General features: G+C 38.8%; 1 protein-coding gene and 1 long non-coding RNA gene across 17 annotated transcripts; both read left to right on the top strand.

Annotated features, from left to right (window-relative positions):
• On the top strand, positions 1-26,553 carry LOC141510006 (immunoglobulin superfamily member 1-like). Of its 16 annotated transcripts, none has more exons than XM_074219932.1 (13): positions 1-162; positions 3,358-3,430; positions 3,782-3,826; positions 3,932-4,207; positions 17,725-18,024; positions 18,326-18,625; positions 19,411-19,710; positions 20,114-20,383; positions 20,806-20,901; positions 20,995-21,025; positions 21,186-21,262; positions 21,389-21,426; positions 21,791-22,719. In XM_074219932.1, exons 2-13 carry the CDS (start codon positions 3,397-3,399, stop codon positions 21,920-21,922), a joined length of 1,899 nt encoding a protein of 632 aa, XP_074076033.1. In that variant the 5' UTR covers positions 1-162; positions 3,358-3,396; the 3' UTR covers positions 21,923-22,719. The 16 variants fall into 16 exon arrangements, with proteins under 16 accessions (XP_074076033.1, XP_074076037.1, XP_074076041.1 ...); XM_074219936.1 differs by lacking the exon at positions 3,782-3,826 and adding an exon at positions 3,687-3,722 and having other exon boundaries at positions 2-162; XM_074219930.1 differs by lacking the exon at positions 1-162 and adding an exon at positions 183-495.
• On the top strand, positions 8,190-17,718 carry LOC141510010 (uncharacterized). Its single transcript, XR_012474760.1, has 3 exons — positions 8,190-9,126; positions 9,206-9,261; positions 16,834-17,718. It is a non-coding gene; the product is annotated as an uncharacterized LOC141510010 (long non-coding RNA).
• Positions 26,554-27,280: the final 727 nt, after the last annotated feature.

Genomic DNA, 27,280 nt, shown 5'->3' with positions numbered 1-27,280 from the left:
GAGAGAGAGAGAGAGAGCGAGAGATACATGGGTACTATTCTGTACTCTCTTTGGTCCCCAGGGGCCATTTCTGTCTTCTGAAACCTCCTTTTCAAAGATCTCCTGAGACCTTCCTCCAGCTCTTCACTTCTGATCTTGAAGTCATATGGCCAGAACAAGGAGGTGAGTGTCTAGTTCCCACTTCTGCTTGTAGACTGAAGGAGAAATAGGCTAGAGGTTCAGCACAGGATGTGGTAGCAGAAACAGCTGTCCCACAGGCACATATGCAAGTCGACAAAATGCCAGCCCATACTTATTCATCAGAAAATTGAGAAATCAGGGTCATATTTCAATTTTCCTCCAATGAGCAACTTCTTCAAATTCTGGAGGACCCAGGCCCAAGCCCTGGTCAAATCTTTCTCTCTTCTTTTTCCTTATGGGGATTCTTGCTCTGTACAGACCTCGTTCTGTTTAGCTCATTCAAGGAGATAATTTTACAAACTGAAGAAGTTCCAGGTGAGAGTCCCAAGAATGGCTTGACTGTACAAAGGGAGCAGGAGCTGAGAGTGGTTGATTGTTACTAATCCTCATTATAGACAAATCTTTGGAAGGAACTAAGGATATCTGACTAGAGTAAAGTCGCTGGGGATGGTGGGACGTGAGGACTATCTTCAAAGGTGAGAAAGAAAACCCTAGGGATTAAGGTTGTTTTTGGAGACTTTGGGAGGATTGGGTTGGTGAAAATGTGAGCGAAACACAATCAGTATAAGGTAAGAAAGAATCTTTCACCAGTCAGAGTTCTGAAACCATGGACCAGGCTGTCTTGTATGTTATGTCCCTGGAAGTCTTTATGGGAATGGTGGAATGCTCCTCTCCATTCTGATAATCAAGGACCAGAGCTCTGTCTCTTCTCTTACTATGCTGGGTTCTGCTTCAGGAAAAAAAAAAAAAAAAACACCCTTCTATGCCCCCCCAACCTGGAATGACAAAATGAGTTCACCCGGAGCTCCAGGTATAGAACTGAGTTGACCTGGCTGGGGTGAGTATGTCAAATGTACCTTGCCCCTCTTCAACCAGTCTGGCCCTAGGACTGTGCACAGCTTCTCTCCACACTAATCTAGCCTCCACATGCTGGCAAAGTGATTTCCAAAAGAGTAACTTGGACCCACTCTGTAAATTCCAGTGACTCCTTATGATCTCTATCATAAAGGGCAGATTACTGGATGTGGATTTTAGAGCCCTACACAACTTATTTCCGTAGTTCCTTCCTTATCTGTGGTACAGACATTTCCTTCTATGTGCTCTATAGTCATGTCTATAGTCTTCCATCTGTGGTTTCCATACCTTTATCCAGACCATTGCCTATGGCTGTAATGTACTGCTTCTAGGTTTTGAACTCATGGGCTCCTGCTCACAGAGGACAGTGTCTCTCCTGATAGTCCCACTGCTAGCTCCCTCCTTTTCACTCTAATTTTATCTAATCATAAGCATGCTCTTATTTTGTATAAATACTTTTTATATTTATATTCACATTCATCTGCATAAACCTATAGCTCTCACATGAGGACCTCTCTTTCTGAATCCTTTATAGTTATCTTAGGACTCAGTCAACATTAAATGATTAAGAAATGCTTCATGATGTGTATCAGACAGGACTAGTGACCATTTAACTGGCCATCAGGCATGTAGGTTCATCCCCCTTTTGTTGCCTTTTTCAGTGGGACTCACAACCTTAATGACCTTTTTTTGCCCCAAAGGGGCTTATGATCCCTTGTCCAAGGCCTGCACTCAGAATTCTGAGCCATGGGTCATCCAGACCCAAACCACCTTCCTGGTCATAAGACTCTTCTAACATACCTGTCCTTTTCAACTTCTTTCTTTTCCCTTGCTCTCCAGCTCTCCCATACTCTTGTTCTGTGTCCTCTGTAAGTCCTGTTCTCTTGTGAACAAATTGTCTTTCACATCAGAACTGTGACTTCTGCCCTGTAATCTTAGCATGCATGTTGTGTATAGACATATACTACCCTATCTTACCCTATGCCCATGGAGTATAAGCTTGGTGAGACCCAGATGATTGCTCTTTTGCCTTTGCAATCCCAACAAATTGCAAAGGGCCTGTGCTTAATCACTGGTCATTGGATTTGAGCTGGGGATGTGTCTCAGCTGGAGGCTGCTGCCTCCTTATCAGGAAAGCACTGAGTGATGATAGACAAGGAAGCTCAGACAGTGAGTTCTGATCATAAGAAGATTTCTCCCCCCCCCCCAAAAAAAAGCCAAGGATTACCTCCATGAGTGGGTAGAATCCCTGACTAAACTACAGACAAATCAGCAAACCTACAATTTGTCATCCCTGAGTTGAATGGTGCTGCCTTTGGGTTGGCCTAAAGAAGATGCAATAATTGGGACATTTAAGAGTCTGGGTATCTATTGTATATACTGCACTACTACAGTACATGATGCTAGACTAGTACCTTCATGGAACTTGGAGTCAGGAAGACATAAATTCAAATTCTACCTCAGTTTTTATATATTTACTACCTATGTGAACCTGTGTAAGTCATTTGCCTCTGTCTTTCTCAGTTTACTCACCTGTAAAGTGGGGAGAATATTAGCAGCTACCTCTCTAGGTCATCGTATGAATGAGAAAAGACAATATGAGAAAGGTGTTCGGCAAACATAAAAAATACTAAATAATGCAAGTTATAATAATTCTTTTTTTAATTATTATCAATCACTAAAAGAGGGAAAGTATGACTCCTTCAATAATTACACCAAGTAGGGAACAAACATATAGTGGTCATTTGGAACTAATTTCTGAGATAATAGGGCACAGCTGGATATGTTGTCCTCACAATCAATTGCCCTCTTCCTTCTCTTTGTTTTAACTCAGCCCAGATAGCTATCCCCACCATAATCAAAGAGAGAAAACAGGGGGCATTGGTATGAATGGATGTGGTTGCTCAGGGTGGGGACTCGGGATTCAGAACTGAAAAAAAAAACTGGGGACAGAGAAATTCTTGAAATCTTGATATTTTTTTCCTTCTCAGATACCATGGGCACCTTCGGCCTTGGTGTTCATCCTTGATGTTTTCAAAGTAAAACTTTCATGGCGTGAGGAAGGACTGGTCACTTCCAGACAAGTCTCACTGTTTTGGGACCCTTCAGTAGTCTTCACTTCTAAATACTCATCATAGCACCATATTTTTGGCCAGGCTATTTTAAGATTCCCTCAGAGATAAACTAGAGGGACCAGGGATGCTCATTTATCAGTATAAGAGCTGTAATTGTGGGGCCTGGGATTAGGAGGTATAAGGCAGTAAGGCAAGCACCACATCCTGGACCAGCCTCCAGTCTGCCTACTTTGTTCTCCCTGCACAGATGAGGCTGGGCAGCTAGGCACAGGACTGAAGACCTACCATGGACCCTGTAGTCCCTTTCCTACTCTCCAGTGGTAAGTCTCCAGGGTCAGACCTGAGGAGGGAGGGACATTGTGACAAGGTTCTTAACTAGTTGACCCTGCAGGAAAAGGAAGAAATCTACAGGGGAGACAAAATCTTGGGCAGAGCGGGACTGGAGTGTCTACTCAAAAGGGTCTTTCTTCATATTCTGACCAAGGCAAAATTAGAAGAACAGGAGCTTTGACCTGATCTGGGGATGGGTCAGTGTAGACTAGAAGGAGCCTTTTATAAACTGAACTTCTCTTACAGGACTATTTCTCAACTGGGTGATTAGGGCACAACTGGGTAAGTTATCCCCAACATTCAATTGTCCTCTCCCTTCTCTTTGTTTTAAATCAATCCAGGTGGCCATCCCCACAATAATCAAGGAGGGAAAACAGGGGACATTGGTATGAATGGATGGGGTGACTCAGGGTGGGGACTCAGGATTCAGAGCTGGAAAAAAAAATTGGGACCAGAGAAATTCTTGAAATCTCGATATTTTTCGTTCTCAGACATTCCTCCCAGGCCCACCCTCTGGGCTGTGCCAAGTCCTATGGTCCTCAAAGGAGCAGATGTGATCCTCAGATGCCAGGGTCAACTGGGGACTGACGGATTCCAGCTGTGGAAGGATGGAGAGCTCAAAGAGGAGAGGAATGAATGCTGGGAGAGGGCAGAGTTCCTGATCAGGAGGGTAGATGACTTGAGAGATGCGAGAAACTACAGTTGCCGATTGAGGCAGAGGTCCTTGTGGTCAGAGCCCAGTGATTCCCTGATTCTGGTGGTGATAGGTGAGGGGTTGCTGGTATGTAGCTATCTCTGGTGGGATGGAGGCCAGTTCTGAGAGATGAGCCCCAGGTCCTTCTCTGGAGAGTTGATTCCAAGCAGGCAAAAACCCTTAGGCTTTATCACCTATTTCCCTTTACCACTGCTACCTCTCCAAACTCTGAGAACCCTGGATTCCCCAGCTCACACTTTTGGGAGTGTATTGAAATATTTCCCATAAATAGTGTGAATAAGAAATCACCTGTACCATAATTTCCCTTTTAGTGATAGGGAAACTGAGGCATATAAAGGAAATAAGGTGATAAGTAAGTTACCTTGTCCTTTACTCTTGTAGCACAAGATTTGAACTCATTACACTTATCCCTAAATCCAGAGATCTTTCCAAATCTGATGATAGATCCAGTCATGAGAAATGTACTGTTCATCGCCTAGAAAGTACAAAGCAATTAAGAGAAGAGGCACAACCTTATTAGGATCTGTTATTTTCAGTTGTTATTTTTTTTTTCAATTACATGTTTGGAAGATTTTCAATATTCATATATTTGCATGTTTATAAGTTACACATTTTTCTACCACTCTCCCTTCCCACCTCCATCCCCTCTGCAACTGACAGTCTGGGAAAAGTTGTTTATATAATTTTATATTTAGTATATTGACTAAAAAGTCATTTTTGTCTATGAAGAATTAGGACCAAGGGAAAAGAAAGAACATCATGGGATAGGAAGGAAAATCACAAGAGAAGTTTTAAAAAAGTGAGCAGAGTATCTATTCCAGTTGTAGGATTATTTTTGGTTTATTTCTTTTTCCTCTGGATATAGATGGCACTGTCCTCCATATCTTCCAGGGGAGTCCTTGATCTCTGAGCAGATGAGAGGAACTGTATCTGTCTTAGTGATCTACTCATAATGTTGTTCATGTGTACAATGTTCTCTTGGTTCTGTTCCCTTCACTCATCATCAGTTCCTGTAATTCTTCCCAGGTTTCTTTACAGTCTGACCATTCACTGTTTCTTATAGAACAATAGTACTCCATAACTTCCATATACCATTACTTGTTCAGTCATTCTCCAATTGATGGGTATCCCCTCAATTTCCATTCTTTCTACTATAAAAGAGCTGCTATAAATAATTTTGTACATGTGGAATTATTCCCATTTTTATGATTTCTTTTGAACATAGACCTAGTATTGGTATTGCTTGGTTTAAGGGTATGATCAGTTTCATTCCTTTTAGGGCATAGTTCCATATTTCTCTCCAGAATGGTTGGATCAGTTCACAACTCCATCAACAATGCACTAATGTCCTATTCTTCTCACAGACTTTCCATCACTGATCACTTTCCCTTTTTAAGTCATCTTAATCTAAAAAGAGTTCATAGTTATTTTTATATGCATTTCTATAATCAGAAATGATTTTGAGCATTTTTTATGTTTTTAAATATAGCTTTAATTTCATTTCAAAATTGCCTATTTATATCCTTTGATCATTTCTCAATAGGGGAATGACTTGACACCTTATATATTTAATTCAATTTTCTATATATTTTAGAAATGAGACCTTTAAGAGCTATAAAAATTGAGTCCCACCTTTCTATTTTTTCTATTACTCTTGACTGCATTGGTTTTATTAGTACAAAAAAATTTATGATATAGTGAAAATCATCAAATTTGCAATTTATAATGCATTCTATTTTTGTTTGGTTATAAATTTCTCCCCTTTCCATAGATCCAAGAATTCTCCTTGATCTCTTCTTCTGTTTATGTTATCATGCTTTATGTTAAGTCCTGTACCCATTTTGATCTTATTTTCATATAGGATGTGAGTCTATACCTAGCTTTTGTCATACTACTTTCCAATTTTCCCTGGCAGCTTTTGTCAAATAGTGAGTTCTTATCCTTGACTGTCTTTGTGTTTGTCAAACAATAGATTTACAATAGGCATTTACTGTGTATCTTCTGTATCTATTCAAATCCAGTAGTCTATTTCTTAACCAGTACCAGGCAGTTTTGATGACTGCCACTTTATAGTATAATTTTAGATCTGTTACAGCTAGGGCACAGCTTTCTTTGCATTTTTTCTTCAATTCCCTTAATAGTCTTAACCTTGTTGCTTCAGATGAATTTTGTTACTTTTTTTCCCCAGCTCTGTAAAGTAGGTTTTTGGTAGTTTGAATTATATGCCACAGAAAAAGATGTTTAATTTTGGTAGAATTGTGATTTTATTTTATTAGCTTGACCCAACCATAAGCAATTGATATTTTTCCAATTGTTTACATATGACTTTATTTGTGGGAAAAGTATTTTGTAATTGTGTTCATACAGTTTCTGGGTTTTCCTTGGGAAGTACAGTCCCAAGTATTTATGTGTCTATTGTTGATTTAAATGAAATTTCTCGTTCTATCTCTTTGCCTTGGGCTTTGTAGTTCATATATAGAAATGCTGATGATGGGGCGGCTAAGTGGCACAGTGGATAGAGCACCGGCCCTGAAGTTAGGAGTACCTGAGTTCAAATCTGAACTCAGACACTTAATAATTACCTAGCTGTGGGGCCTTGGGCAAGCCAATTAACCCATTTGCCTTGCCAACCCCCCCAAAAAAAACAAGAAAAAAAATGCTGATAATTTATGTGTAGTTATTTTATATCCTGCATCTTTCCTGAACTTGTTAATTGTATCAATTACTGTTTTAGTAGATTTTCTAGGGTTCTCTAAGTATACCATCATATGGTCTGCAAAGAGTAAAAGTTTTGCCTTCCTATTGCTAATTCTAATTCTTTCAGTCTATTTTTCTTCACTTATTGCTAAAGCTAACATTGCTAATACTAGATTGAATTGATGTGATGATAGTGGGCATCCTTATTTCACTCCTGACCTGATTGTAAATGATTCTAGTTTATCCCTATTGCATATAATGCTTGTTGATGGTTTTACAAAAATACTGTTTATTATGTTAAGGAAAATTCAATTTATTCCTCTACTCTCTAATGTTTTTAATAGGAAAGGGTATTATAATTTGTCAAACACTTAGTCACCATTCATTAAGATAATCATAAGATTTCTCTTGTTTTTTTATTGATATATTCAATTATGTTGAGTGCTTTCTTTAATATTGAATCACCCCTGCCTACCTGATAGAAATCCTACCAGATCATGGTATATTATCCAAGCAATAACTTTTTGTAAGTTCTTTGCAAAAATTTTTATTTAAGATTTTTGCATCAATTTTCATTAGTGAGATTGGTTTATAATTTTCTTTGTTGGTTTTGGCTCTTCGTGCGTGGTTTAGTTATCAGGACCATAGTACTGTTATAAAAGGAGTTTAGCAGAATTCCTCCTATTTTTTTAAAAATAGTTTATGTAGAATCAGAATTGATTTTTCCCCAAGTGTTTGGGTCTATGGTTTATTTTTTTATTTTTATTTTATTTATTTGTTTGTTTGTTTATTTATTTATGCAAGGCAATGGGATTAAGTGACTTCCCTAAGGCCCCACAGCTAGGTAATTATTAAATGTCTAAGGCAAGATTTGAACTCCTGTATTCCTGACTTGAGGGCCGATGATCTATTCACTGTGCCACCTAGCCACCCCACTTATTTTTAATTGGGGAATTTATTGTATATTTAGTTCCTTCAATATTTTTCTTTCTGAAATAGGGTTAAGTATTTTATTTCCTTTTCTTTTAATCTGGTTAGTTTATATTTTTGGAATTATTCGATCATTCCATTCAAGGTTTTCAAATTTATTGGCATTCAGTTGGGCAAAATAATTCCAAATTATCTCTTTACTTTTTTCCTCATTGGTGGTGAGTTCACCCTTTTCATTTCTGATATGAGTAATTTGATAATCTTTTTAAATGAGATTAACCAAAGTTTTTATTCTTATTTTCTTATTTTTTTCATAAAATTAACTTTAATTTTTTTATTGTATCAATGGCTTCCTTGCTTTCAATTTAATTAATTTCTTCCTTGATTTTTCAGAATTTCTAATTTGGAATGTAATGGCAAATTTTTAGTTTCTTCTTTTTCTAGCTTTAATAGTTGCATGCCCAATTCATCGATCTCTTCTTTCTCTATTTTTATTCATATAAACACTTAGAAACATAAATTTTTCCCTAAAAACTGCTTTGGGTACATCTCATAGATTTTGGTAAGATGTCTCATTGTTGGATGACTATTTCTATGATTTGTTGTTTGATACACTCATTTTTTAAAATTAGGATATTTAGTTTATAATAAATTTTTGGTTTAACCTGCCAAGAATTTTTCTATGGATCCACCTTTCCACTGGCCTTTCTTCATTTTGCTAAGTCCTTGCTTTGAGGAGGGCCTGGTTCACAGAGATTTGGTGTTGGGATCCCTTAGAGGCTTCACTCACTGAGTGCAATACCTCCAGTAGGAGGTGCTGGTTGCTTTCTCTGGAGTGTGTGACCTTGATTGAGACCTACTCCTTTAACCTGGAGGGCTGATTGAAGCTATTAAATCCTTTGGTCTTCAATCAATGGTGGGCTTTACCCTGGGGTGAGCTCATCCTTCTTCCTATGGTCAGCTGAGGTGCTTCTTCTGCTCACACACCTGTGCCTGGGGCAGAAGTAGTCTGTTAACTGGGTTTGTTCTAGGAAGAGGCTTCAGTGGTAATAGAGGTGTGGACTCAGAGTTTCTCCAGACCAAAGGAGCCCAGGGATGATGTCATCAGCTCTCCTGCACCAGAACACCCCACCCCACCCCCCAGCCCTGTTGGTAAGCTCCAGAGGGTCAGCTCCAATACCAAAGCCTCTACAACACCAGGCTCTAGCCCCGCTGATCCAGCAGGTCTGGCTCTCAGGTCCTCAGGCTCCTAGGGCTCCAGCTCCGCCACTAATCAGGCTGATCCACCACTACTCTGCTCTCTGCCCCAAGACTTACCCAGGATCTCAGAAAACAAATCAAGAGGTAGATGTCCTTTTTCCTGTCTTTTCTTTCTGGGTTTTGTGGGTCAGACTTCTGTTAAGAGGTTTATTTCATATCATAGATGGAAAGATCAGGAGACTTTAGAACTGTGCCTGACTTCTCTCCACCATCTTGGCCGTAAGTCTCCAAATTTTTGATAATTCCATGATACTGTATTACATGTACTTTTTTTCCCCATTGCATTGTGATCTAAAAAGCATGAATTTATTATTTCTGCCCTTCTGTATGTGTTTGTAAGTACATGGTCAATTTGGTTTAGACACCATGGTACTGCCAAGAAAAAGGTATATTCTTTTCTATTCCCATTCAGTTTTTTTTTCCTGTAGTCTATCTTATCTAAATTTTCTAAGATTCTCTTCACTTTCTTAACTTCTTTCTTGCTTATTTTGTGATTAGGTTTGTGTAGTTCTGAGAAAGACTGGTTGAGGCCTTTACTATTATGTTTGCTGTCTATTTCTGTTTGTAATTCATTGTTTCATTGCTTAGAACTTAGATGCTATACCATCTGGGACATATATATTTTATCATGATAAAAGTTCAATGCCTAATAAGGATATGGAGTTTCCTTTCTTATCCCTTTTAATGAGATCTATTTTTGATTTTGCTTTGAGATGAGGATTGCTATTTTTTGCTTTTGATGACTGCCACTTTATAGTATAATTTTAGATCCCTAGGGCACAGCTTTCTTTGCATTTTTTCTTCATTCCCTTAATAGTCTTAACCTTGTTGCTTCAGATGAATTTTGTTACTTTTTTTCCCCAGCTCTGTAAAGTAGGTTTTTGGTAGTTTGAATTATATGCCACAGAAAAAGATGTTTAATTTTGGTAGAATTGTGATTTTATTTTATTAGCTTGACCCAACCATAAGCAATTGATATTTTTCCAATTGTTTACATATGACTTTATTTGTGGGAAAAGTATTTTGTAATTGTGTTCATACAGTTTCTGGGTTTTCCTTGGGAAGTACAGTCCCAAGTATTTATGTGTCTATTGTTGATTTAAATGAAATTTCTCGTTCTATCTCTTTGCCTTGGGCTTTGTAGTTCATATATAGAAATGCTGATGATGGGACGGCTAAGTGGCACAGTGGATAGAGCACTGGCCCTGAAGTTAGGAGTACCTGAGTTCAAATCTGAACTCAGACACTTAATAATTACCTAGCTGTGGGGCCTTGGGCAAGCCAATTAACCCATTTGCCTTGCCAACCCCCCCAAAAAAAACAAGAAAAAAATGCTGATAATTTATGTGTAGTTATTTTATATCCTGCATCTTTCCTGAACTTGTTAATTGTATCAATTACTGTTTTAGTAGATTTTCTAGGGTTCTCTAAGTATACCATCATATGGTCTGCAAAGAGTAAAAGTTTTGCCTTCCTATTGCCAATTCTAATTCTTTCAGTCTCTTTTTTTTCACTTATTGCTAAAGCTAACATTGCTAATACTATATTGAATGGATGTGATGATAGTGGGCATCCTTATTTCACTCCTGACCTGATTGTAAATGATTCTAGTTTATCCCTATTGCATATAACGCTTGTTGATGGTTTTACAAAAATACTGTTTATTATGTTAAGGAAAATTCAATTTATTCCTCTACTCTCTAATGTTTTTAATAGGAAAGGGTATTATATTTTGTCAAACACTTATTCACCATTCATTAAGATAATCATAAGATTTCTCTTGGTTTTTTTATTGATATATTCAATTATGTTGAGTGCTTTCTTTAATATTGAATCACTCCTGCCTACCTGATAGAAATCCTACCAGATCATGGTATATTATCCAAGCAATAACTTTTTGTAAGTTCTTTGCAAAAATTTTTATTTAAGATTTTTGCATCAATTTTCATTAGTGAGATTGGTTTATAATTTTCTTTGTTGGTTTTGGCTCTTCGTGCGTGGTTTAGTTATCAGGACCATCGTACTGTTATAAAAGGAGTTTAGCAGAATTCCTCCTATTTTTTTAAAAATAGTTTATGTAGAATCAGAATTGATTTTTCCCCAAGTGTTTGGTAGAATTTACTTATACATCAATCTGGGTCTATGGTTTATTTTTTTATTTTTATTTTATTTATTTGTTTGTTTATTTATTTATGCAAGGCAATGGGATTAAGTGACTTCCCTAAGGCCACACAGCTAGGTAATTATTAAATGTCTAAGGCAAGATTTGAACTCCTGTATTCCTGACTTGAGGGCTGATGATCTATTCACTGTGCCACCTAGCCACCCCACTTTTTTTTTTAATTGGGGAATTTATTGTATTTTTAGTTCCTTCAATATTTTTCTTTCTGAAATAGGGTTAAGTATTTTATTTCCTTTTCTGTTAATCTGGTTAGTTTATATTTTTGTAATTATTCAATCATTCCATTCAAGGTTTTCAAATTTATTGGCATTCAGTTGGGCAAAATAATTCCAAATTATCTCTTTACTTTTTTCCTCATTGGTGGTGAGTTCACGCTTTTAATTTCTGATATGAGTAATTTGATAATCTTTTTAAATGAGATTAACCAAAGTTTTTTTCTTATTTTCTTATTTTTTTCATAAAATTAACTTTAATTTTTTTATTGGATCAATGGCTTCCTTGCTTTCAATTTAATTAATTTCTTCCTTGATTTTTCAGAATTTCTAATTAGGAATGTAATTGCAAATTTTTAGTTTCTTCTTTTTCTAGCTTTAATAGTTGCATGCCCAATTCATCGATCTCTTCTTTCTCTATTTTTATTCATATAAACACTTAGAAACATAAAATTTTCCCTAAAAACTGATTTGGGTACATCTCATAGATTTTGGTAAGATGTCTCATTGTTGGATGAAATGACTATTTCTATGATTTGTTGTTTGATACACTCATTTTTTAAAATTAGGATATTTAGTTTATAATAAATTTTTGGTTTAACCTGCCAAGAATTTTTCTATGGATCCACCTTTCCACTGGCCTTTCTTCATTTTGCTATGTCCTTGCGTTGAGGAGGGGCTGGTTCACAGAGATTTGGTGTTGGGATCCCTTAGAGGCTTCACTCACTGAGTGCAATACCTCCAGTAGGAGGTGCTGGTTGCTTTCTCTGGAGTGTGTGACCTTGATTGAGACCTACTCCTTTTAACCTGGAGGGCTGATTGAAGCTATTAAATCCTTTGGTCTTCAATCAGTGGTGGGCTTTACCCTGGGGTGAGCTCATCCTTCTTCCTATGGTCAGCTGAGGTGCTTCTTCTGCTCACACACCTGTGCCTGGGGCAGAAGTAGTCTGTTAACTGGGTTTGTTCTAGGAAGAGGCTTCAGTGGTAATAGAGGTGTGGACTCAGAGTTTCTCCAGACCAAAGGAGCCCAGGGATGATGTCATCAGCTCTCCTGCACCAGAACACCCACCCCCCCCCCCCAGCCCTGTTGGTAAGCTCCAGAGGGTCAGCTCCAATACCAAAGCCTCTACAACACCAGGCTCTAGCCCCGCTGATCCAGCAGGTCTGGCTCTCAGGTCCTCAGGCTTCTAGGGCTCCAGCTCCACCACTAATCAGGCTGATCCACCACTACTCTGCCCTCTGCCCCAAGACTTACCCAGGATCTCAGAAAACAAATCCAGAGGTAGATGTCCTTTTCCTGTCTTTTCTTTCTGGGTTTTGTGGGTCAGACTTCTGTTAAGAGGTTTATTTCATATCATAGATGGGGAAAGATCAGGAGACTTTAGAACTGTGCCTAACTTCTCTCCACCATCTTGGCCATAAGTCTCCAAATTTTTGATAATTCCATGATACTGTATCACATGTACTTTTTTTCCCCATTGCATTGTGATCTAAAAAGCATGAATTTATTATTTCTGCCCTTCTGTATGTGTTTGTAAGTACATGGTCAATTTGGTTTAGACACCATGGTACTGCCAAGAAAAAGGTATATTCTTTTCTATTCCCATTCAGTTTTTTTTCCAGTAGTCTATCTTATCTAAATTTTCTAAGATTCTCTTCACTTTCTTAACTTCTTTCTTGCTTATTTTGTGATTAGGTTTGTGTAGTTCTGAGAAAGACTGGTTGAGGCCTTTACTATTATGTTTGCTGTCTATTTCTGTTTGTAATTCATTGTTTCATTTCTTAGAACTTAGATGCTATACCATCTGGGACATATATATTTTATCATGATAAAAGTTCAATGCCTAATAAGGATATGGAGTTTCCTTTCTTATCCCTTTTAATGAGACCTATTTTTGATTTTGCTTTCCCTGAGATGAGGATTGCTACTCCAGATTTTTTGTCTTTACTACCAATGAAGCATTTATTTTGCTTCCAACTTTTGCCTTTACCTTGTGTGCCACTTTCTGCTTCAAATGTTTTTCTTCTAAATAAAATATTGTAGGCTTTTGGTCTTTAATACATTCTACTATCTGTTCCTGATTGATGGGAGAGTTCATCCCATTCACATTTTTAGTTAAGGTTACTAATTCTGTGTTTCTCTACATGCTGTCTTTCCCCATTTATACTTTTCTCTTTCCTTTTCTCTTACCCCTCCTCACCAATATTTTGCTCCCTTTCCCCAATAACATTTCTTTAAAATTTTAACTTTGAATTTACTTTCACTTTTGCCTTAACCTTCTCTTTCTTTCTTTCTTTCTTTCTTTCTTTCTTTCTTCTTTCTTTCTCCCCATTTCCCCCTAATTTCCCTCTAGAGTATGATAGATTTTTAAACCTATTTGGGACTGTATGTTATTCCCTTTGTGGGCCAAATCTGTTGAAAGTAGAATTCACTCAGTATTTTTAACCTCCATTCTTTCCCTCTTCTATAATAGTTCGTTGTGGTATTATTTTGCCACTAAAGTCTCGTCTTCTCCTACTATAGAATTTCTTTTCAACTGGCATTATTTATCCACTAATGACCAGCTTCCTTCTTAGTATAGTACTTCTTTTCATGTCTTTCTTACTTTTATACCTATAATCCTTCTGTCAAAATAGTTTTATTTGTCCTGATAGAATACCTTTATCAAAGGTATTGATTGATTGACTGATAAGCCAGCATTGCCTTATAGTCACTAAGAATACTGCTCTCTTCTGTCCCATTAGAAATAATGGGTAATAAATCATATCAAATAATTTATTTATACCAGACCTTCTTTTTCAAGCACTCTTCATAGACAAACAATTATCATGAGCCAAAACATCATGCAAAGTCAAATCATTTCATGGACCATTTCTATCTATCCCCATCCCTGCCCCACTAAGCACACTCACTCCAATTATAGTGAAAACATCAAGCAAAATAAAATACTTCATGATCTTTTCATGTCCAGTCCCCTTTAGTAACTGTCTCCATTCTTCTCTATAGTACATCAGTCATAGCCCTACAACCCTCTCTTACCAATGTATGTACCCATTCTCTCCCCCAGTCCCTATAGTATTCAAACTACAGCACTACAGTCCTCCTTAACCAAAATATTGGGCACACTCTCTCCCTCTGTCCCTACAGTAATTAAGTTATAGCACTCTACCCCTTGTTAGCTAAAGTATGGAATAATAAGAAATTGCTTCCTGATCTGTTTGTGTCTAACTCTTACATTTCCACCCTTTGTGCTCATTGTACAACCCTCTTTAACTAAAGTATCTAGCAAAGTAAGGTCATTTCATGATTTAATTATGGATAGAACCTGTAAGTACTCTCCTTCCCTCTATTTCAATAGTAAATACCATCATCATAATCATTATTGCTTCATGTCTCATTTATCCCCTTATCCTCCAGGTACAATTGCTTCAACTTTATTCATCCCTCTAACCATACTAAAAGAAATACAAATGCAAGAGTTACATATGTTATCTTCCCTTTTAGGGATGTGTATAATTTGACTAGTGCCCCCCCCCCACCTTTTTCATTTACCTTTTTATACATCTCTTGAGTCTTGTGTTTAAAGATGGTGTTTTCTGTTGAGTTCTGGGTTTTTCATCCATCAGAAAATTTTAGAATTTCTCTATTTTATTGAAAATTCATCTTTTCTCAATTTTTCTCAACTCAAAAATATGGTGAATTTTGCAGGATTTTTAATTCTTGGTTGCAATCCAAGGTTCTTTCCGATCCAAAATATCATATTCCAGGTCCTCTAATCCTTTAATGTTGAAATTGATAAGTCCTGGATATTTCTGATTGTGCTTCCTTTGTATTTAAATTGCTTTTTTTTGATTGCTTGCAATATCTTGTTTAGTTGTCAGTTCTGGAATTTGGTTATGATATTCCTTGGATTTTTTCATTCTGGGGTCTCTTTCTTGAGGTTTTCTGTATATTCTTTCAAGGATTATTTTGTCTTCTTCATCTAGTATGTTAGGGTAGTTTGCCATGATAATTTCCTGAAAGGTATTTTCCAGGGTTTTTTTTATTTATTTAGGCTTTTGGGTAGATCAATAATTAGTAAATTATCTCTCCTGGATATATTTTCCAGGCCTTGTGTTTTTCCTAAAGTGCATTTTATAATTTTCATTGATTTTTTTTCAGCATTTTTATTTTGTTTGGTGAAATCTTGGTCTTATAGATTCATTAATTTCTATTTGTCCAATCTTAATTTTTTAGGGTTTTACTTTGTTTAGTTAACTTTCGCTTTTTTTTCCTTTTTCAATTGATTAATTTACTTTTAAATGAATTGTTTTCCTTTTCTGGATGGTTCATTTTATTTTATTGTTTTTGGTGAGTTACACTCTTGCCAGTTAATCATTTTTACTTTTTAAAAAAAAGTTGATTTCTTCAGTTAATTTTTCATAATTCTGCTGCATGGCTCTCATTTCTTTTTTTCCATTTTCCTTATTTGTCTCTTTTGATTTTTATTTTTTTAAACTCTTCCAACATACTTTTGGATTTGAGTCCAATTTATAATTCTTTTGAGACTTCCCATGTAAGTAATTTGTACTTGATTTCTTCTTCTGAGATGGCATTTTTTCTCATCTCAATCTGAATAATAGTTTTCTATAGTTATCAAAATGAGTATAAAAAAAGAGTGCTAATTGAGTTCTACTTCTGAGGTTCAGGGAACCTTTTATGCTGAGATCAGTGTTTGGTCCTGACTTATCATTTGATGAGATGTTGCCTATGGAGTCCAGGCATTGCCTATACTGAGCTTTATTTCCTCCTTTATTTCCAGATATTGCCTATGCAGTGGTTTGTTTCCTACTGTTGCCCCAGTTTTGCCAGATCCTCTGTGATATCCAGAGATGAGAACTTGTTTTGCTCTTTATTTTGATAAAATCTATATCTTTATTGTTTGCGTAGAGATTTCATTTAACATCATATATGGAAATGTTACAGGATCATGCTAGCTTCTCACTGCCATCTTGGCTTCACCCCAGAAGCCAGAAGTTCCCTTTTGCTGAACAAACTATATTCAGATTGTTTTATCTATCATTTAAGAATATTGACATGTCGAGTTGTCTCTTCTATTCCTCCCTCCTGCCTTCACTACATTCACATTAGCCTAGATATTTAGATTGAGCAACTCATAGATTGACCCACTATTTGGTCTTTGTTCATATAGTTCCCCCACCTGTGATGCTTTTCCCACCTTCATCCATTAATTTTGAACTGTGGCTGTTCCAGAACACTTCCCTGATTTTATCAAGGGACAATGCCCTAAGTCTTGGTGCTCACGATGTGCTACTGATGCCTATATCTTCTTCCACTCTGGCATCAGGGCCCTTCCTATCATCCCAGGCTGATGTCCATCTTTTCTGTGTTAAAAGGCAATCTCATGAAAGAGGAAGGAGCCTGACGTTGGGAGCCTAAGACAAGGAGTTCAAACTCTGCTCCCCTGGATACTAACTGGATGTCTGTGGATAAGTCCTTGACCTTCTGTGGACCTTGGTTTCTTCTTCCATGATGAAAAGCTCATGGGCTGCATTATCTAATGGAGCTTTGTGGGACTGTGAGCTCCTCTGGAGCTACCCCAGTTTTTGGCAGAAGGCACCTGAAATATAAATGATTGGGAGTAAAACAACCAAACTAACAAAGATCATCCCAGAGGGAGCATCCATCAAACTATCCCATCCCCTTTCTCAACCAGGGATACTCCCAGCTCTTCCACCTTCACCCTTGTTTTGGTCTCAATGTACGATGGGCAGGGTTACAATACAAAAGACTTGGCACCACATAGAAGTGTAGGGAAGTGGGTGGGACCATGTCTGGGAATCAGGGTTTCTGTCTAAAACTCAGCCCATCAGGTTTGAGGTAGGAAAAAAAATTGCAAACTTCCAAGCTTGAGAGAAATGTCTGAATGATTTAGTTTTTAATGCATTAGGATCCTGCCTTGGTCAAACAGCTTCAGTCTGTAGAGCTGGGTCCCTGGAGGAGGTGAGGAAGGGCAGGTGGGGAAAGGTGATCTCTTCTGTTCATGTCTCTTCTCCTCCCATCACTTTTTTTCTCCCAGAGATTTCCTGAGCCAGAACATCTTCCTGAGGGTGGCCCAGGAGCCCCATTATCAAGCCATGAACAGAATGACCAGTTTGGGCAATGGAGCCTGACCAAGGACCTTCAGGCTACCCTCCCCTTTCTTAGCTTTGTTTCAGGGAATGATTTAAGGGGATTGGGATGAGACAGTAGGTAACTAATTTGCTTTCTTCCTTCATCTTTCACAGGAGTCCTCCCTATCCCTTTCATTTCGATATCACATAATTTTCTGGTATACCCTGGGACAACTGTGACTATTTCATGTGAACTCTCATACCAGGCCTCCTCTCAAAACTACATTGTGGCCTTGCTAGAGTCAAAGAGCCTGAAACCTTTGCAGCTACAGAGTCCTGCTGGGGTACAGGCTAAATTTTCACTTCAATATGTCAGGATTGAGGATGCTGGGAACTACAGATGTATTTACTTCAAGAAAACAGCCCCCTATACAGGGTCAATTCCCAGTGAGACAGTGAAGCTGGCTGTGAGAGGTAACTAGAGATGGAAATCTCCCCAGGTCCCCAATTCCAGAGGGGCCCATGGAGCTATGGGTATAGTATTAAATTCTGAGAATTCTGCAGGGAGGGAATGGGGGGAGGATGCTGGAGGATCCTGAAACCCTCTCCTGTTCTACATAGACTATGTGTTGTGCCCCCAGGATAATGCAATGGTTTCCAGTTCATTGGGAGTCCCAGACAAGAAAATGAGAATGAGGGCAAAATTGTTATTTCCCATCTTACTAAAGGGTTAAGGGAGAAGGCTTAAAAATGACATCTTACCCTTTTCCCTCAGGACAGCTCCCCAAGCCCACTCTCTGGGCCCAACCTGGCATTGTGATGGCTCCAGGGGCCAACATCACTCTCTGGTGCTCAAGGCCCAAGCTGTCTTCCCCTAAAACTGTGATCTTTACTCTGTGGAAGATTTGGTCCCAGAAATACATACTACAACAGATCTCAACAGATCCCTGGACCCGCTTCCTTCTCCCATCTGTGAGACCTGAGGACACTGGGAGATACAGATGTAGTTATACGGAAAGTTCAGCCCCTTTTGGACAATCAGAGTTCAGTGAAATCCTGGAGTTGCTGGTGCCAGGTGAGGAGGTGTGGGGACCCCAGAAGAAGTCAGTTTGACCCTCTTTTCTCTGTCCAGACAGGGGTCTCATAGAGACAAGGGCATAGTATCTATACAACCAACTCTGCCCTGGTGCCAGTCAGAACTCTGGGTTCTTGGAAGACACGTGGCATTGGAAGAAAAGTGGTGGGGGGAATCGGAGTAAGGAGTTACGAAAAGAGAACTGAAAGGGGCCTTTGATATTCCTGATGACAAACCTTTACATTGTTGTTGTGCAGTCACTTTCAAATTTTGAGGTTTTCTTGATAAACAGTGATTTGCCATTTCCTTCTTTAGCTCATTTTATAGTAGAAGAATTTGAGTAAAACCTTCCCATTTTCAATGAACAAATGAGACCCAGAGAGAAAGGACTTGTCCAGGTTCACACAGAAAATGAGTGACAGCCCAGGAATGAAGCTGAGACTTCTCTCTCCTGGACCATGATCCGAACCCTAGCTTTAAGCTGACCTCTGAGTCTATCTGTGATGACCCAGAGGAAAAGTGAGTGGCCGTGAACTTGCCTCTCATGAGTCATCTGATACAGGAGACCAAAATTCCCTGGATGGGTTCTATGGAATGGGAAAGTGTCTAGATTCCTGTCTTGTTAAAGAAGGAAATTCCTGAGCAATCTTCTAGTGCAGGCTCCTCATTTATAGGAGAGGAAACTGAGGTTCAGACAGGGTCAGAAAATGGGTCAAGGACCAAGGGGAAGAGTCCCTCTTTGCCCAGATGTCCTGATTCCTGGCCATATGTTCTTCCTTTCACAGGATCCCTCCCCAAGCCTACCCTCTTAGCCCTGCCTGGTCCTTTGGTGAAGCCTGGGACACATGTGACTCTTCAGTGCCAGCTGCCCCCTAAATCACTCCTCTGGAGGGTGACCTTCTCTCTGCTGAAGGTGGGGATCCCTCAATATTTGCAGAGTATGAAATCAGTGGACACCTCAGCTGACTTTCCCCTCCTCTCTGTGAGGGCCCAGGATACTGGCAACTACAGCTGTATCTACCATGGAAGGATGGATCCATACCAGGTGTCTGAGTCCAGTGATGTCCTAGAGTTCTGGGTGACAGGTGAGGTATATCCAGGTCTTCAGGCTGGAAAGCAGACCACTGAGAGTCAGTATTGAGAGACAGTCTAGGAGGGGCATATTGTTCCAAGTTCTTTTGATCATGTTGAGATTGAGATTGTGGCTTTATCTCTATGTATGTACTCCATACTCTATGTATCTACTCCAAACTCAAGGGACAAGAAATGGAGGAAGAACCCTTCTTGTTTCTTAACCTCCTCAAAAATATCTGAAATTTAGTATCTATCTCTCTCAAGGGAAGAAGACTTTGGGAAAAGAATGAACAAAGATCTATTGAAAGTAAGAACTAAGGGCCATGTCATTCTTTAGGGACCATCTCTCTCCTTGCAACCTCAATCAAATGTGGGAGGGACCTTGAGGATTTCTGGTCTCTGTTTGGTTTCCAGATGCACTTCCCAAGCCTTCCCTCTCAGTCTGGCCTAACCCAGAGGTAACCTCAGGGACCAATGTGACTCTCCAATGTCAGGGACCTTCATGGAGCATTAGCTTTGCTCTATACAAGGATGGGAAATTGAAGACTACTGGAGATGATGGTCAGTTCTTTTTAACCCATGTGACTTCCAAGCAATCTGGCAATTACAGCTGCAGCTACCATACTGGCACCAATGGAAGTCTCTGGACACAACTCAGTGACCCCCTGGAGATTATAGTTAGAGGTGAGAGGGAGAAAGCCACAAACCCACTTCAACATGCCAACAACCACTCCATCCCTCAGTACCTATAAGGAGATAATATCAAGGTCTTGACTCTGGGTCGGAAACACATAATGAGATACAACTGAGATTTTAAGGCTAACGTCAATCCCAAATCCATATGTTCCAAGGACTGAGCTAGGATATAAATTCTTCCCATCCAAATTTCTCTAGACCCACATGCCTTCATCCTGAATTTTTTCTTTCTCATATTAATTCTAAGGGGTGAGTCTTCTCTGAAAATGATTTGTACCAAATTGTGGATTACTGGTGGTGATAAGTGGAAGAAGTAGAAAATATTCAGGGACAATTAGAGGTAAAAGGTGAGAATCTACTCAGGAAAGTGAATTCTGAGAATTCTTCTCTCTCCCTGAACCCCACTTCAGTGCCCAGTAACATCTGCATCATCCTAAGCTGTGCTGCCTTGTTCCTCCTGTGCCTTCTTCTGACAGCATTATTCTGTCATCAACACATCCCTATAGGTGAGTATAGGCAAGAGGGAGTGAAGCCTCTTGGACTCTCCTGCTCCTTTGGAAACTTCCCTGATATTATTTCCTTTCCCATGTTTCTCTCAGCAGGGGCTTTGCATGGAGGCATCCTTAGGAGGTAAGAAGACTCAGTTCCTATGACAATAGTATCTTGTTTCTTCCTACTGATGCACCCTTCACTCCTCTGCATTGGAAAGGGTGTCTGATTAGGAGAAAGTACTCAAAGAAGCTCCCAGAATAACCTTTGACCTTTTGTCCTGTTTCCATTCTCTCTATAGGTTCTTCAACTCTCCTTGTCTTTCTCAAGGCTTCTGCCTGTCCCGTCGTATTGAGGTCCCCAAGGAAGAAACATTGGGTAAGCTATATGATTGGGAAGGGACTGCAGAAAGGCACCATTGTCTGGGATTTTTAGTTATTTAAGCAAGAAGGAGGGACTAGTCTTGGGAACTGGGGGAATGACGGAATCTTTCCTCTACCTCAGATACAGAAGTGGCCAAGGAGAGACCACGGAAACCATTGGTGAGTTAGTCATGTCCTACTTCCAGTTGGAGGCAGATACTGTCTCATGCTTAACCCCAACCTTTCCCCATTTTGGCCACAGGGTTGCATCACGTTCTAATTGCTTACCTATTTCCAGCCAATGTTGGGACTATGAACTGGAGATCCCTGAACTTTGGGGAGTTATTTTTAAGTATCTCAATCACTGTACTTCAATATAATTCCTTTCCTACATAATCCTTTTGAGTTCAAGAATTTGAAGTCACTTAAAAGGTATCTATAGATTTCACCAGACATACTGTCAAAGTTTTCATGATATATGAGAAAGATTTAGACCTTCTGCTCCAAAGTCACTTACTGTTTTCTTACCCTTGGACTTCTTCAGGTCCCCACGGCTGAAGATCCCCAGGGAGTGACCTATGCTCAGCTGAATGTAAAAACCTTGAATCAGAGGCAAAGTGACCTCAAGGAGACAGACACAGAGGCCACAATTTATGTCAATGTGTCTTTGGCCTGAGTGTTTGTATACCTTTCCAAAGGAATTCCTCATCCTTGCCATCCTCTCCTTCCCCCATCTCATTCATTCACAGCTTTCTCAGAATCCTATCACTGAAGACGAATGATGCTCACTAAGGATAACATTTTGATCTAGAGTTACGCAGACCAAGAATATTAACTTATGATGAGAAGAAAATATACAAGAAATATGCAGAACCAATGGTGGGGGTAATCTCAGAGAACAAGTCACTGGCAGTAGTGGGGACTGGAAAAGGTTTATGCACTTGATGGAATTGGAGTGAATTTGAAATGAAACCAGACAAATAAAGAGACAGATTTGAGGAAGGATAACAGTCGGGGGTAGGGAACAGCTACTTCCAAGTTCTAAAGGTAGGAAATTATTGTGTGCAAAGACAAAACAATCAGTGTGGCTGGTTCTTAGAGGGAGATGAAGAAAATGGAATGCAAAAATACTGGAAAAGGGGGAAGCTACTCAGACTCTAACACCTAAATTAAGAAGAAAAGGAAAAGGGGAGAGAGAGAGAGAGACAAAGACAGAGGTAGATAGACAGAGACAGACAGAGATAGTCTTGTAACAAATAAGAAAAGTTAAGTAAGGTATATCCAGATAGAGGCCAGGTCCAAAAATATATGTTTTTTGCACTTTGTGTTTGTTACCTCTCAATCAAGTACTTTGTTTCCTCAATGATACTCTAAAGGTGTGGTTGGTCTTTGTAATATTCTGAGTTCTTAAATCTTGTTTTTATTTTTCTTTTCAATGTTTTCCTTGAATAAATTATCCCTCTGTTATTCTCCCTTTTTTTGACCTTTTTAAAATTTTATTTAAGGCAATGGGGTTAAGTGACTTGCCCAAGGTCACACAGCTAGGCCGTTATTGTGTCGGATTTGAACTCGAATCCTCCTGACACCAGGGTCAGTACTCTGTCCACTGTGTCACCTAGTGGCCCTTGTTATTCTCCTTTACTCTGCATCCGTTCACATTACCAAGATTCTATGAAATAATCTCATTTGAAGTTTTATATGGTGCATATTATTTCTTCATTTTGATTTACCATGAGAAATTTACATTTACATCTCATGAAGAACCATCTAGAACACCAACACCTCCCTTAGGTTTTTTTCCTTTTATTTCCCCTCCCCTTATGTTCATTCTGAAAATTGTCTTACTAAGAAATATATTCCCTTATTTCCTTATTTGTCTAATTTTATATCAAATTATTCTTGTGTATGTGTATTTAACTTTTATTTGTACACTTAATCTAAAAATGTTGCATTTTGATGCTCATTTGCCTACCTCCTATATGTTTATATATTCTTTCTTATGTACTCTACATATGTGGAATAATACCTCCTCCTTTCTCATGTCTAATTTATATATTCTTTTAACCTTTCCTTCTCTTCTGTCTCTCAAAACCATTAAAATTGAATCCAAATCCTGTGATTTTTTTATTTTAGTTCTTAGTATCCTTTGAAGACCAAAAATTTCTGAAGGGGAACTTCTTTCTTTCCTCCCTTTTTTGAGTATTAAGTAGGGCAGACTCAACATGGCAGAGAGAGAGAGAGAGAGAGAGCAAACAACTCTGCCTCAAATCCCACAAAACTTCTTCCGTAATGACCAAGAAAATGTGTCCATTTTTGCCCCATGGTAAAACTGAAAATAAATAAAACCTTTCTAAAATTTAAAAAAAAAGAAGAAAATGTGTCAAACCAACATCTGAGAAGTAAATCTAAGGAAAACAGAGATTCATTTCTTTTCCCAGTATGGAAAGAATGAAATATTAGTACTCTATGATCATAAATTCCTTCCAATTATTTGATTTTTTATTTAAAATTGTTTTTGCAAGGCAATGGGGTTAAGTGGCTTGCTCAAGGCCACACAGCTAGGTAATTATTAAGTGTCTGTGACCGGATTTGAACTCAGGCACTCCTAACTCTAGGGCTGGTGCTCTATCCACTGCACCACCTAGCCTCCCCATCTTTCCAATTAAGTAAATTTTGAGGGTTTTCTTTATTCTTGAGTATTTGTCCTTTGCTCTCAAAGAAGACCATGTCATTAGGGGAGATGATGCCATGTCAAGCACATGAAATAGAATTGAGAGGGAATATTGGGCTAAATCACCAGCCTCACTTTCTCCTCCAGGGATATCTGGATCCACAACATTATCAAGGAAATTTTCCTCATGGGATAAAAGAAGTGAAGGTTCACAAAATTAGAAATAAATCGAGAAGGGAAGGGATAAAGAAAGTGACATTTATTTAAAAGAGAATTATTGGGAGCTCAATGGATGGAGAACCAGACTTGGACTGAGGAAACTTGCAATTTCAACCAGTTAGACACTTATTAGCTATGTAATCTGAGGCAAATCACAGACTGTTTGCCTTGGTTGCCTCATCTTTAAAATTAGAATGATAATATCACTCACCTTTCAAGGTTTTAAGGACAAAATATAACAATGATTAGTAAGCATTCAGTCCAGTATCTTAACAAGTGTCAAAGAGTCGAGCATTAGTAATTAATGAGTTCATATAAATACATGTGTAAATAAACATGTATTGACATGTGCATGCACACACATAAACCTACATGTGTATTTTTGAGGTGTTTCCCCATAGTCAGTTGTGCTGAACATTTTTTTTTGAATTTTAAAAACACTCTTATTTAGAGGGAAAGATGCTAGGAATCACAATAATGAATGAAGAATAAAAGACATTAAAATCATATTAAAATAAAATCACATTTTAAAATGTAATTGGGGAAATCATAAAATTATTATCTAAAAATAAATATACATGTATTTCCTGGTTTTTCTAAGAAATTCTACATCTTCCATTATTCTTTTTGTCCTCATATCCATTGTTTCTCCAGCCCTAGCCTCTTGAACTCATCTTGACCTCCAAAGCAGCACTAAGGTAGCATCTGGGGAAATCTGAAAGTAGAAGAGGAAACCCCTCTTCTCTAATCCTCTGGCTTCTGGACTAACCATAGGTCATGGTGTGCCCACCAACACAAGACTTGATAAAAAAAAAATAGAGGAAGAGACCACATAGATGCTTTAATTGTATTCTATCTGGGAGCTCTTTACTTGTTCTCCAAGACCCGATTTGTACTCTGGGGGTTCCAATTCAAACATCTCTTCACATTCTTCCCCCAGATCTCCAGTTCAGTCTTTGGACACTGAGCCAGAGAAGAAATTGAGTACCTGGTAAACTGTTCTACTGGCAGATGGAAGGGGAGAGTTGAGCTTGAAGTTGGGCACTGGATGTGATGACAAGAACAGCTATCCCACAGACACAAGCAGAAGCTGGCTAAACCCCAGCCCGTACTTAACCATCAGAAAGTTCAGAAACTAGGTCCACATTTCCACCATCACCTGCCCAGTTTCCAGATCCTAGAGGGCTTAAGCAAGACCACCTTAAGCAAGACTACCAACCTCCACACTCCCAGGTCTTCCTTGGGTCCTTTCAGCACAAACCCCCTTCTGGATACTACATCCAAGTAAATATATCCATTGATTAAAACATGTAGAGTTCAAGAACTATGACCCTTCTGTGAATCCCCCTGTGGAGAGATAATCAACTCAACAGGAGGGTGTCTTAAGAGAGAACTAAATTGAGCTGACCTCCACAGGGTCAGTATCTCAAACGTTCCTTGCTCTGTATCCAACGTGACCCCAAGACTCCACTGAATGTTTCTCAACACAATCCACCCTCCTCAGAACTGACAAAGTTATTTTCCAGAGGAACAGGATTGTCCATCTCATTCCGTTCCTCAATAAACAACCATGGCTTTCAAGCATCTCCAAAATAAAATACAATTTTTCCCCATTTGATTTTTAAAGTCCTTCCTAATCTGTCCCCAAATCTCTTTTCCTGACTCTTTATGGATTACCTCCCCTCTTTTGCTCTAAAGTTCAACCAAATGAACCACTGCTTCCCACACAAGTTCCACTGTTGTATGGATCCTCTATCTGTCTACAATGAGCTGCCCTCTGAGCTTGGCCTCACAAGATCTCCCCATTCAATCAAGACACCATCTTCTACTACCAATTCCATTTCTCTCAGATTAATATGTATATATTCACATGTACATGTTTATTTAATAGTGTTCCTCTAGTCATTTATTCTGCTCAGACACCTGTGCACATGGTCTCCCCTGAGCAATGGAAGTTGAGTATCTTTCTGTTGTTCCATCCCCACCAGTTACCTTAGAACTTGGTGACAATAGACTTGATGACAGATTGTGTCCCAGATAGGACCAGGGATCAGCTGATATGCCACACTCATGAAGACTCACCCCCCCCCCTTTTCTATTCATGAGGAATGAAAATTAAGTCAATCTTACTGATTATTGCAGTGAAAGCCTGGCTATACAATGCATTGACTTGGGATTCTGAGTCATGGGCTACCCAGGTCAAACTTGCCTTTCTGATCAACAGATTCTCTCCTATCACAACTCATTCCTTTCAGCCTCAGTGCTCCCAGCATCTGATTCCATACCTCCTCTCCTCTTAACCAACTTCCCTTAAAAGTTAAATCTGTTCTTTCTGAACCTAAATATTGCTTATAAATATTTTGAGCTAATATGTAGAGGTCATTTTACTTTTATCCTCATCAATAAAGTGTAAACTCCATGAAGGCACTCTAGTTTTCTCTTGTCTTTGAACTAGAATCAGGTGGCATAGGGAAGATCCCATAATAGGGGCTAAAGATTGTCTGCTTCATAGACCTTTTGGTCAGGAAAGTACTTAGTGAGTAATCATGGGTAAGACAGGATGGAATGACCCCCCTGGGTCAAGGGGCAGTTCTGACCAAATTGTAAATACAGATGTCAGCTCTATAGCTGGCTAGTCCTGGGCTGAAAGGTCCAACCATTGGGATACCCTAAAGAAAAGGCCCAAAGTGAGGCATTTAAATATCTAAAGGTAAGGTTTCCCTTACAGAAGTTTTCTAGCAACTAATTTCAAGCTTCATTTTGCCTTCAGGAGAATTATAGTCAGAAAAACCAAGATTCAAATTCTGCTTCAGACATTTCCTGTGGGAAAAATAGCTGTTATCAACTGATCAAATAACTGAACCACTGTCTGCTTCAATTTTCTCATCTATAAAATGTGGATAATACAGAATCTACCTCCTTTGTTGTTGTGATCAAATGAGGGCATTGGTAGAATAGTTGGGAAAATTAGAATGATTCATAATTGTTCATCATTATTTCTATGGTAATTGTTTTAGTTATAATGGCTAATCCCAAGAGAAGTTATACCCCAAGAAACCATGAAGTCAGGGGTCCGAGGTCAAATCTTCTGGTTCCCAGAATTAGATCTTTGTGCTCAATCTCAGTGCTTTTGGAACAAGACAT

Source organism: Macrotis lagotis, chromosome 1 (genome assembly GCF_037893015.1).
Source record: "Macrotis lagotis isolate mMagLag1 chromosome 1, bilby.v1.9.chrom.fasta, whole genome shotgun sequence".
NCBI classification, from domain to species: Eukaryota; Metazoa; Chordata; class Mammalia; order Peramelemorphia; family Peramelidae; genus Macrotis; species Macrotis lagotis.
This window is presented reverse-complemented; position numbering and strand designations above follow the sequence as displayed.

Coding starts and splice junctions, on each gene's coding strand:
- LOC141510006 (XM_074219932.1), top strand. CDS start 3,397: ATGGACCCTGTAGTCCCTTTCCTACTCTCCAGTG. Junction 4,208..17,724: donor CCTGATTCTGGTGGTGATAG/GTGAGGGGTTGC, acceptor CATCTTTCACAG/GAGTCCTCCCTATCCCTTTC. Junction 20,384..20,805: donor CCTGGAGATTATAGTTAGAG/GTGAGAGGGAGA, acceptor ACCCCACTTCAG/TGCCCAGTAACATCTGCATC.